The 12,725-nt window shown below is 44.7% G+C and overlaps 1 protein-coding gene across 1 annotated transcript; it reads left to right on the top strand.

Annotated features, from left to right (window-relative positions):
• Nucleotides 1–331: 331 nt before the first annotated feature.
• LOC125518979 (uncharacterized) lies at nucleotides 332–886 on the top strand. The gene has a single exon (XM_048683869.2). It carries the CDS (start codon nucleotides 332–334, stop codon nucleotides 884–886), a length of 555 nt encoding a protein of 184 aa, XP_048539826.1.
• The last annotated feature ends 11,839 nt before the right edge of the window (nucleotides 887–12,725 follow it).

Raw genomic sequence — 12,725 nt, 5'->3', positions numbered from 1 at the left:
GTTGGAGATGCTCTTAATTGCTATCTCTGGTGCACGAACGACCCTGTCAATATAACCTTATCTTGCGATGTGGGTTGTTTATCGCGCATAGACAAAGAGAACCGTGCATGCTCCGTCCTGATTTTGTCTTCATTACATACATTTGGCCATAAATCACCATTCGAGACTAACCCTCTCGTCATTGGAGATAGCCGGCTTCATGCTAGTCTCCGTTAATCCACATATAAATTCTCTCTGTGTATAGCACGACGCTGCAAGCCTGCAAACAAATATAGTACGTCATTAGCTCTTCATTAGTTTGCAGTAGCAGTTGCCACCATCAACGAAGTCCATGGAGTTTGCTCCTCCGCCACCGTGGCATTATAATTTAGACCCACCGTCGTATGAATTCCCGGCGATACGTCCCTGGTATCCGCCACCGCCTCCGCCATCTTCAGATGATGAATGGAAAGTCACGGTATCGCTCGTCGTCTTCTTCGCAGTCTGCATTCTCGGAGTCGCTTTAAAGGGTTGCCGCAGCACGCAATCTCACGCTGAGGCAGAGGCAGCCGCTGCCGCCCGGCCGCTACCGCGGCTGGAATCCCTCCGGCAACTCGATGAGGTGCAGCTGGCCGTGGTCCGCCCTACAAACCCGACGGCCCGCCTCCCGGCGTTCAAGTACAACCAGTCCGTGAAGCACAACATGACGGGTGGAGGAGAGGAAGCGGCTACGTGCTCGGTGTGCCTCGGCGTGTTCCAGCCAGGGGAGGCGGTGCGGCTGTTGCCGGCGTGCATGCACCTGTACCACGTGGAGTGCATCGACCCGTGGCTGGACGCGCACTCAACGTGCCCACTCTGCCGCTCGGACGCCGACCCCATGGACGGCGCTAGGCTACCTCCCGTTTAATCTTTTTTCCGACGAGAGGCTTACGTACGGGCTACGGTGAAGATTTGGTAAGTGTATATATGTAGCGCTGTTGCCTTTTTTTTTATAGGTGAGCAACTCTGCCTGTCTCTTTTATTTTATTTTTAGAAATGCCTGTAACTTTATTCATGATCATAAGAATTACAGGTATATTGATTTGAATCTAAGATAAAAAGAAATACAAAACAACTCCTATGACTAAGAATTACCATAAAATCTCTTGTAAACACCTTATTCACGGTATCAATCTCTGCTAGAAAGTAGCTAAAAAAATCCCTGCTAGAAGAAATACTCAAAAGACTTTAATAAAGAGACTGCAATTGAACTGGAGCAATGATGATGTCTCTTTTTTCACCCGCATAAACATTACCAATAACGGTTTTTAAAAGTGTCTTGAGTCATCCATCCAAAAAGACGAGAAACCCTAATCGATGAACCCCTATAAGTGCAGGCTTGTCTCTTTTAGCTCGTTGAGCTACTAATTGTATCGGACCATATAGTTTTTCTTCATTGTTCTTTTTTTAGCGTTTAGTTGATCCTTTGCCTACCCCTAAAAAAAAGTTGACCCTTTGCCTTTTGGTTCCTTTTCACTATTTTTTGTTTTTCTCTTCCATTTTTTCATTTTTGTTTTCTATTTTTTAATTCCTTGTTTTACCTAGCCTTGTTTTTGCATGCCCTTTTTTATTGTAATGACATCAAAAGCCAAGTCTTCTCTTTGGTGGAAATGTTTTTCCCATGAGTTTTTTAGTCACAGAAAATTTGTGTGGCCAAAGTTTTAATTCGGTCACAACTACAAGTTTTCAAATGGGGTCATAACCGCAATCTTTCAAGTCTGATTTGCAACTATAAGTTCTCAAATGGTGTCACAACCGTGAGATTTCAAAAATGAATTGCAATGGCAGGTTTTCAAATGTGGCCGCAAGTGCAAGCTTTCTAGTTGTGGTTGTAACTGCACGTTTTTAAATGGGGTCACAACTGCATGTATTCAAAAATGGTCATAAATGCAAATTTTCAAGTCGGGTCACAATTGAAAGTTTTTAAGTCGGGTCCTAACTTCATTTTTTTCAAGTGGGAGCCGCAATTTCAAGTTTTCAAATGGGGTGCAACTACAAGTTTTTAAATGGGGTCGCAACTACAAATTTTCAAGTTGGGCCGGAACAATAAGTTTTTAAATGGGCCGCAAGTGTAAGTTTTCAAGTAAGGTCGCAACTGCATGTTTTGAAATAGGATCGCAACTACAAGTTTACAAATGGGTCGTAACTTTAAGTTTATAAGTGGGGTCGCAACTATAAATTTTTAAATGAGATCGCAACTGCATGTTTCAGGTTGGGTCACACTTTTTTTAATCATCTTTTATCTCTCTCTCTCTCTCTCTAAAATATTGTTACTACTCACTGTCGTTTATGGTTAATTTTGCCTTCTCAATGCGTCTCCGTATTTCGGCCCAAAATCACATGATGACAAGCCAATCTAGAAAGCTTTTTTCTTTGTTGTATGCAATACATAGCTAATAGAAATCTAGCCCAACCAAGCAAGAAAAGAAAATGAGTGGCCCATAAAAATAAGTAGCGACCAATCCCATAGACAGGCTACAAAAATCGAACCAACTACCAACCCATAGACATGTTACAAAAATCGAACCTGTTGGGAAACGCAGTATTTTAAAAAAATTCCTACGATCACGCAAGATCTATCTAGGAGATGTATAGCAACGAGATGGAATAGTGTGTCCACGTACCCTCGTAGACCGAAAGCGGAAGCGTTTAATAATGCGGTTGATGTAATCGAGCGTCTTCACGATCCAACTGATCCAAGTACCGAACGTACGGCACCTCTGAGTTTTGCACACGTTCAACTCGATTACGTCCCTCGAACTCTTGATCCAGCAGAGGGTCGAGGAAGAGTTCTGTCAGCACGACGGCGTAGTGACGGTGAAGGTGATGTGATCCGCGCAGGGCTTCGCCTAAGCACCACGACGCTATGACCGGAGGAGCAAACTGCGGAGAGAGACACCGCACACGGCTTGAAACAATTGTTGTGTCTCCAAGAGGTGCCCTGCCCACGTATATAAAGGAGGGAGAGGGAGGAGGCCGGCCCTAGGGGCGCACCATAAGGGGGGAGTCCTACTAGGACTCTCAGTCCTAGTAGGATTTGCCCCCCACCCCCCTTATTTTCCTTCTCACGGAGGGTGGAAAGGAGAGGGAGTACGAGAAGGAAAGGGGGGTGATGCCCCCTTCCCTACTCCAATTAGGCCTCCTCCCTTGTGGGGGGCGCACCAACCCCTTGTGGGCTGGTTAGCCTCCCTCCTATGGCCCATATCTTTCCCCAGGGGGGGGGGGTGGTTCCGGTAACCCCTCCGGTACTCCGGTATGTACCCGATACACTTTGTAACCCTTCCGGTGTCCGAATACTACCTTCAAATATATCAATATTTACCTCTCGACCATTTCGAGACTCCTTGTCATGTCCGTGATCTCATCCGGGGCTCCGAACAAACATTGGTCACCAAAACACATAACTCATAATACAGATCGTCATCAAACATTAAGCGTGCGGACCCTACGGGTTCGAGAACTATGTATACATGACCGAGACACATCTCCGGTCAATAACCAATAGCGGAACCTAGATGCTCATATTGGTTCCTACATATTCTATGAAGATCTTTTCGGTCAAACCGCATAACAACATATGTTATTCCCTTTGTCATCGGTATGTTAAATCGATCGTCGGTATCATCATACCTAGTTTAATCTCGTTACCGGCAAGTCTCTTTACTCGTTCCATAATGCATCATCCCGTAAATAACTCTTTAGTCACATTGCTTGCAAGGCTTATAGTGATGTGCATTACCGAGAGGGCCCAGACATACCTCTCCGATACTCGGAGCGACAAATCCTAATCTTGATATATGCCAACCCAACAAACACCTTCGGGGACACCTGTAGAGCATCTTTATAATCACCCAGTTATGTTGTGACGTTTGATAGCACACAAGGTGTTTCTAGGGTATTCGGGAGTTGCATAATCTCATAGTCATAGGAATATGTATAAGTTATGAAGAAAGCAATAGCAAGAAAACTTAATGATCATTATGCTAAGCTAACGGATGGGTCTTGTCCATCACATCATTCTTCTAATGATGTGATCCTGTTCATCAAATGACAACACATGTCTATGGTCAGGAAACTTAACCATCTTTGATTAACGAGCTAGTCAAGTAGAGGCATACCAGGGACACTTTGTTTTGTCTATGTATCCACACATGTATCAAGTTTTCAGTTAATACAATTCTAGCATGAATAATAAACATTTATCATGATATAAGGAAAAATAAATAACAACTTTATTATTGCCTCTAGGGCATATTTCCTTCAGTCTCCCACTTGCACTAGAGTCAATAATCTAGTTCACATCGTCATGTGATTTAACACCAATAGTTCACATCTTTATGTGATTAGTTCACATTGCCATGCATGTGACTAATACCCAAAGGGTTTTACTAGAGTCAATAATCTAGTTCACATCGCTATGTGATTAACACCCAAAGATTACTAAGGTGTGATCATGTTTTGCTTGTGAGAGAAGCTTTAGTCAATGGATCTGTCACATTCAGAGCCGTATGTATTTTGCAAATTTTCTATGTCGACAATGCTCTGCATGGAGCTACCCTAACTAATTGCTTCCACTTTCAATATGTATCCAGATTGAGACTCAGAGTCATCCATATCGGTGTAAAAGCTTGCATCGAGTAACTCTTTACGACGAACTCTTTATCACCTCCATAACAGAGAAATATCTCCTTAATCTTCTAAGGATATTTTTGACCGCTGTCCAGTGATCCACTCCTGGATCAATATCGTACCCCCTTGCCAAACTCATGGCAAGGTACACAATAGGTTTGGTACACAACATAGCATACTTTATAGAACCTATGGCTGAGTCATAGGGAATGACTTTCATTCTCTTTCTATTTTCTGACGTGGTCGTGTTTTGAGTCTTACTCAACTTTACACCGTGCAATACAGGCAAGAACTCCTTCTTTGATTGTTCCATTTTGAACTACTTCAAAATCTTGTCAAGGTATGTACTCATTGAAAAATCTTATCAAGCGTCTTGATCTATCTCTATAGATCTTGATGCCCAATATGTAAGCAACTTCACCAAGGTTTTTCTTCGAAAAACTCCTTTCAAACACTCCTTTATGCTTTCCAGAAAATTCTAAATCATTTCTGATCAAAAATATGTCATTCACATATACTTATCAGAAAGGTTGTAGTGCTCCCACTCACTTTCTTATAAATACAGGCTTCACCGCAAGTCTGTATAAAACTACATGCTTTGATCAACTCATCAAAGCGTATATTCCAACTCTGAGATGCTTGCACCAGTCCATAGATGGATCGCTGGAGCTTGCGCATTTTGTTAGCACCTTTAGGATTGACAAAACCTTCTCGTTGTATCATATACAACTCTTCTTTAATAAATCCATTAAGGAATACAATTTTGACATCCATTTGTCAATTTCATAAAATGTGGCAATTGCTAACATGATTCCGACAGACTTTAAGCATCGATACGAGTGAGAAAATCTCATCGTAGTCAACACCTTGAACTTGTCAAAAACCCTTTTCGACAAGTCGAGCTTTGTAGATAGTAACACTACTATCAGCGTCCATCTTCCTCTTGAAGATCCATTTATTCTCTATGGCTTGCCAATCATCAGGCAAGTCAACCAAAGTCCACACTTTGTTCTCATACATGGATCCCATCTCAGATTTCATGACTTCAAGTCATTTCGCGGAATCTGGGCTCATCATCGTTTCCTCATAGTTCGTAGGTTCGTCATGGTCAAGTAACTTAACCTCCAGAACAGGATTACCGTACCACTCTGGTGCGGATCATACTCTGGTTGACCTACGAGGTTTGGTAGTAACTGTTGGGGAATGCAGTATTTCAAAATAATTCCTATGATCACGCAAGATCTATCTAGGAGATGCATAGCAACGAGAGGGGGAGAGTATGTTTACATACCCTCATAGACTAAAAGTAGAAGCGTTATGAAATGCGGTTGATGTAGTCGAATGTCTTCATGATTCAACCGATCAAGTACCGAATGCACGGCACCTCCGCGATCTCCACACGTTCAGCTCGGTGACGTCCCTCGTACTCTTGATCCAGCTGAGGCCGAGGGAGATTTTTGTCAGCACGACGGCGTGATGATGGTGATGATGAAGTTACCAACGCAGGGCTTCGCCTAAGCACTACAACAAGATGACCGAGGTGGAATTCTGTGGAGGGGGCACCGCACACGGCTAAACAATCAACTTTTGTGTTCTAGGGTGCCCCCTGCCCCCGTATATAAAGGAGCAAGGGGGAGACCGGCCGGCCCTCATAGGTGTGCTAAGGGGGGAGGAAATCTCCTCCAAGTAGGAGTAGGACTCGCCCCTTTTCCAGTCCTACTAGGAGAAGAAGGAAGGATGGGGGAAGAGAAGGAAGGAGGGGGCGCCGCCCCTCCCCCTAGTCCAATTCGGACTAGGCCCATGGGGGTGGGCACGGCCAGCCTTGGCAGCTCCTCTCTCTTTCCCCTAGGCCCAATAAGGCCCATTACTTCTCCGGTGGTTCCGATAACCCTTTCGGCACTCCGATATATATCCGGTGACCTCCGGAACTCATCCGGTGTCCGAATATAGTTATCCAATATATCAATCTTTATGTCTCGACCATTTCGAGACTCCTCGTCATCCGTGATCACATCCGGGACTCCGAACAACCTTGGATACATCAAAACACATAAACTCATAATACCGATCGTCATCAAACGTTAAGCGTGCGGACCCTATGGGTTCGAGAACTATGTAGACATGACCGAGACTCACTTCCGGTCAATAACCAATAGCGGAGCCTGGATACTCATATTGGCTCCTACATATTCTATGAAGATCTTTATCGGTCAAACCGCATAAGAACATACGTTGTTCCCTTTGTCATCGGTATGTTACTTGCCCGAGATTCGATCATCGGTATCTCAATACCTAGTTCAATATCGTTACCGGCAAGTCTCTATACTCATTCCGTAATGCATCATCCCACAGCTAACTCATTAGTCACATTGCTTGCAAGGCTTATAGTGATGTGCATTATCGAGAGGGCCCAGAGATACCTCTCCGACGATCGGAGTGACAAATCCAAATCTCGATCTATGCCAACTCAACAAACACCATCGGAGACGCCTGTAGAGCATCTTTATAATCACCCAGTTACATTGTGACATTTGATAGCACACTAAGTGTTCCTCCAGTATTTGGGAGTTGTATAATCTCATAGTCATGGGAACATGTATAAGTTATGAAGAAAGCAATAGCAACAAACTAAACGATCATAGTGCTAAGCTAACGGATGGGTCAAGTCAATCACATCATTCTCTAATTATGTGATCCCTTTCATCAAATGACAACGCTTGTCCATGGCTAGGAAACTTAACCATCTTTGATTAACGAGCTAGTCAAGTAGAGGCATACTAGTGACACTCTGTTTGTCTATGTATTCACACATGTACTAAGTTTCCGGTTAATACAATTCTTGCAAGAATAATAAACATTTATCATGATATAAATAAATATAAATAACAACTTTATTATTGCCTATAGGGCATATTTTCTTCAGTAACTTGATCTGAAGTTTCATGATCATCGTCATTAAATTCCTCACTAATTGGTGTAGGAATCACTGGAACTACTTTCCAATTCAGGAGAAGGTACAATTACCTCATCAAGTTCTACTTTCCTCCCACTCACTTCTTTTGAGAGAATCTCCTTCTCTAGAAAGGATCCATTCTTAGCAACAAATATCTTGCCTTTGGATCTGTGATAGAAGGTGTACCCAATAGTTTCTTTTGGGTATCCTATGAAGACGCACTTCTCCGATTTGGGTTCGAGCTTATCAATTTTAAACTTTTTCACATAAGCGTCGCAACCCCAAACTTTAAGAAACGACAGCTTAGGTTTCTTGATAAACCACGGTGTCATCTCAACGGATTTAGATGGTGCCCTTTTTAACGTGAATGCAGCTGTCTCTGATGCATAACCCCAAAATGATAGTGGTAAATCGGTAAGAGACATCATAGATCGCACCATATCTAATAAAGTACGGTTACGACGTTCGGACGCACCATTACGCTGTGATGTTCCAGGTGGCGTGAGTTGTGAAACTATTCCACATTGTTTCAAATAAAGACCAAACTCGTAACTCTAATATTCACCTCCACGATCATATCGTAGAAATTTTATTTTCTTGTTATGATGATTTTCCACTTCACTCTGAATTTCTTTGAACTTTTCAAATGTTTCAGACTTATGTTTCATTAAGTAGATATATCCATATCTACTCAAATCATCTGTGAAGGTCAGAAAATAACGATACCTGCCGCGAGCCTCAACACTCGTCGGACCACATACATCAGTATGTATTATGTCCAATAAGTCAGTTGCTCGCTCCATTGTTCCGGAGAACGGAGTCTTAGTCATCTTGCCCATGAGGCATGGTTCGCAAGCATCAAGTGATTCAAAAGGCCCATCATCATGGAGTTGTTGGAAATATGCCCTAGAGGCAATAATAAAAGGATTATTATTATATTTCCTTGTTCATGATAATTGTCTTTTATTCATGCTATAATTGTGTTATCCGGAAATCGCAATACATGTGTGAATAATAGACACCAACATGTCCCTAGTAAGCCTCTAGTTGACTAGCTCGTTGATCAACAGATAGTCATGGTTTCCTGACTATGGACATTGGATGTCATTGATAACGAGATCACATCATTAGGAGAATGATGTGATGGACAAGACCCAATCCTAAACATAGCACAAGATCGTATAGTTCGTTTGCTAGAGTTTTCCAATATCAAGTATCCTTTCCTTAGACCATGAGATCATGTAACTCCCGGATACCGTAGGAGTGCTTTGGGTGTACCAAACGTCACAATGTAACTGGGTGACCATAAAGGTATACTACGGGTATCTCCGAAAGTGTCTGTTGGGTTGACACGGATCAAGACTGGGATTTGTCACTCCGTATGACGGAGAGGTATCACTGGGCCCACTCGGTAATGCATCATCATTATGAGCTCAAAGTGACCAAGTGTCTGGTCACGGGATCATGCATTACGGTATGAGTAAAGTGACTTCCCGGTAACGAGATTGAACGAGGTATTGGGATACCGACGATCGAATCTCGGGCAAGTAACATACCGATTGACGAAGGGAATTGTATACGGGGTTGCTTGAATCCTCGACATCGTGGTTCATCCGATGAGATCATCGAGGAGCATGTGGGAGCCAACATGGGTATCCAGATCCCGCTATTGGTTATTGACCGGAGAGCGATCTCGGTCATGTCTACATGTCTCCCGAACCCGTAGGGTCTACACACTTAAGGTTCGGTGACGCTAGGGTTGTAGGGATATGTATATGCAGTAACCCGAATGTTGTTCGGAGTCCCAGATGAGATCCCGGATGTCACGAGGAGTTCCGGAATTGTCCGGAGGTAAAGAATTATATATAGGAAGTGTTATTTGGGCTATCGGGACAAATTTCGGGGTCACCGGTATTGTACCGGGACCACCGGAAGGGTCCCGGGGGTCCACCGGGTGGGGCCACCTATCCCGGAGGGCCCCATGGGCTGAAGTGGGAAGGGATCCAGCCCAAAGTGGGCTGGGGCGCCACTTCCCCTAGGGCCCATGCGCCTAGGGTGGGGGAAACCCTAAAGGGGGGCGCCCCCTTGCTTGGGGGGCAAGCCCCCCACCCCTTGGCCGCCGCCCCCTAGGAGATTGCATCTCCTAGGGCCGGCGCCGCCCCTAGGCTCCCTATATATAGTGGGGGGGGGAGGGAGGGCCTCTAACCGTACGCCATTGGTGCCTCCCTCTCCCTCTCCAACACCTCCTCCTTCTCCATAGAGCTTGGCGAAGCCCTGCCGGAGTACTACAGCTCCATCACCACCACGCCGTCGTGCTACTGCTGGAGCCATCTTCCTCAACCTCTCCTTCCCCCTTGCTGGATCAAGAAGGAGGAGACGTTACGCTGACCGTACATGTTTTGAACGCGGAGGTGCCGTCCGTTCGGCGCTTGGATCTCCGGTGATTTGGATCACGTCGAGTACGACTCCCTCATCCCCGTTCTTTGAACGCTTCCGCTCGCGATCTACAAGGTACGTAGATGCATCCAACCACTCATTGCTAGATGAACTCATAGATGGATCTTGGTGAAACCGTAGGAAAATTTTTGTTTTCTGCAACGTTCCCCAACAGTGGTATCATAGCTAGGTCTATGCGTAGTTCGCTATGCACGAGTAGAACACAATTTGTTGTGGGTGTTGATGTTGTCAACTTTCTTGCCGCTACTAGTCTTATCTCGCTTCAACGGTATTGTGGGATGAAGCGGCCCGGACCAACCTTACACGTACGCTTACGTGAGACCGGTTCCACCGACTGACATGCACTAGTTGCATAAGGTGGCTGGCGGGTGTCTGTCTCTCCCACTTTAGTTGGAGCGGATTCGATGAAAAGGGTCCTTATGAAGGGTAAATAGAAGTTAACAAATCACGTTGTGGCTTTCACGTAGGTAAGAAAACGTTCTTGCTAGAACCCTCTTGCAGCCACGTAAAACTTGCAACAACAATTAGAGGACGTCTAACTTGTTTTTGCAGCAAGTGTTTTGTGATGTGATATGGCCAAAGTTGTGATGAATGATGAATGATATATATGTGATGTATGAGATGTTCATGCTATTGTAATAGGAATCACGACTTGCATGTCGATGAGTATGACAACCGGCAGGAGCCATAGGAGTTGTCTTTATTTTTTTGTATGACCTGCGTGTCATTGAGAAACGCCATGTAAATTACTTTACTTTATTGCTAAACGCGTTAGCCATAGTAGTAGAAGTAATAGTTGGCGAGCAACTTCATGGAGACACGATGATGGAGATCATGATGATGGAGATCATGGTGTCATGCCGGTGACAAGATGATCATGGAGCCCCAAGATGGAGATCAAAGGAGCTATGTGATATTGGCCATATCATGTCACTTTTATTATTTGATTGCATGTGATGTTTATCATGTTTTTGCATCTTGTTTACTTAGAACGACGGTAGTAAATAAGATGATCCCTCATAATAATTTCAAGAAAGTGTTCCCCCTAACTGTGCACCGTTGCGACAGTTCGTTGTTTCGAAGCACCACGTGATGATCGGGTGTGATAGATTCTAACGTTCACATACAACAGGTGTAATACAGATTTACACATGCAAACACTTAGGTTGACTTGACGAGCCTAGCATGTACAGACATGGCCTTGGAACACAGAAGACCGAAAGGTCGAGCATGAGTCATATAGAAGATACGATCAACATGAAGATGTTCACCGATGTTGACTAGTCCGTCTCACGTGATGATCGGACACGGCCTAGTTAACTCGGATCATGTTATACTTAGATGACTGGAGGGATGTCTATCTAAGTGGGAGTTCATTAAATAATTTGATTAGATGAACTTAATTATCATGAACTTAGTCTAAAATATTTACAATATGTCTTGTAGATCAAATGGCCAACGTAGTCCTCAACTTCAACGCGTTCCTAGAGAAAACCAAGCTGAAAGACGATGGCAGCAACTACATGGACTGGGTCCGGAACCTGAGGATCATCCTCATAGCTTGTGACGCCCCCAATTTAATCGTACACTAATCATACACGCAAACGTGTACGATCAAGATTAGGGACTCACGGGAAGATATCACAACACAACTCTACAAATAAAATAAGTCATACAAGCATCATATTACAAGCCAGGGGCCTCGAGGGCTCGAATACAAGAGCTCGATCATAGACGAGTCAGCGGAAGCAACAATATCTGAGTACAGACATAAGCTAAACAAGTTTTCCTTAAGAAGGCTAGCACAAACTGGGATACAGATCGAAAGAGGCGCAGGCCTCCTGCCTGGGATCCTCCTAACTACTCCTGGTCGTCGTCAGCGGGCATCACGTAGTAGTAGGCACCTCCGGTGTAGTAGGAGTCGTCGTCGACGGTGGCGTCTGGCTCCTGGACTCCAGCATCTGGTTGCGACAACCAGAATGAAAGGAAAAGGGGGAAAAGGGGGAGAAAGCAACCGTGAGTACTCATCCAAAGTACTCGCAAGCAAGGAGCTACACTACATATGCATGGGTATCAAATGGAGTAAGGGGTATCATATGTGGACTGAACTGCAGAATGCCAGAATAAGAGGGGGATATCTAATCCTTTCGAATACTACGCTTCTGGCAGCCTCCGTCTTGCAACATGTAGAAGAGAGTAGACTGAAGTCCTCCAAGTAGCATCGCATAGCATAATTCTAACCGATGATCCTCCCCTCGTCGCCCTGTGAGAGAGCGATCACCGGTTGTATCTGGCACTTGGAAGGGTGTGTTTTATTAAGTATCCGGTTCTAGTTGTCATAAGGTCAAGGTACAACTCCAAGTCGTCCTGTTACCGAAGATCACGGCTATTCGAATAGATTAACTTCCCTGCAGGGGTGCACCACATACCCCAACACGCTTGATCCCATTTGGCCGGACACACTTTTCGGGGTCATGCCCGGCCGCGAAAGATCAACACGTCGCAGCCCCACCTAGGCACAACAGAGAGGTCAGCACGCCGGTCTAAACCTAAGCGCACAGGGGTCTGGGCCCATCGCCCTTAGCACACCTGCACGTTGCGAACGCGGCCGGAAGCAGAACTAGCCCCCTTAATACAAGAGTAGGCTTACGTTCCAATCTGGCGCGCG

This window comes from Triticum urartu, chromosome 7A, assembly GCF_056163025.1.
Source record: "Triticum urartu cultivar PI428250 chromosome 7A, HENAU_Tu73, whole genome shotgun sequence".
In the NCBI taxonomy this organism is placed as follows: Eukaryota; Viridiplantae; Streptophyta; class Magnoliopsida; order Poales; family Poaceae; genus Triticum; species Triticum urartu.
Note: the sequence above shows the minus strand (reverse complement) of the source record. Positions and strands in the feature narration are given on the sequence as shown.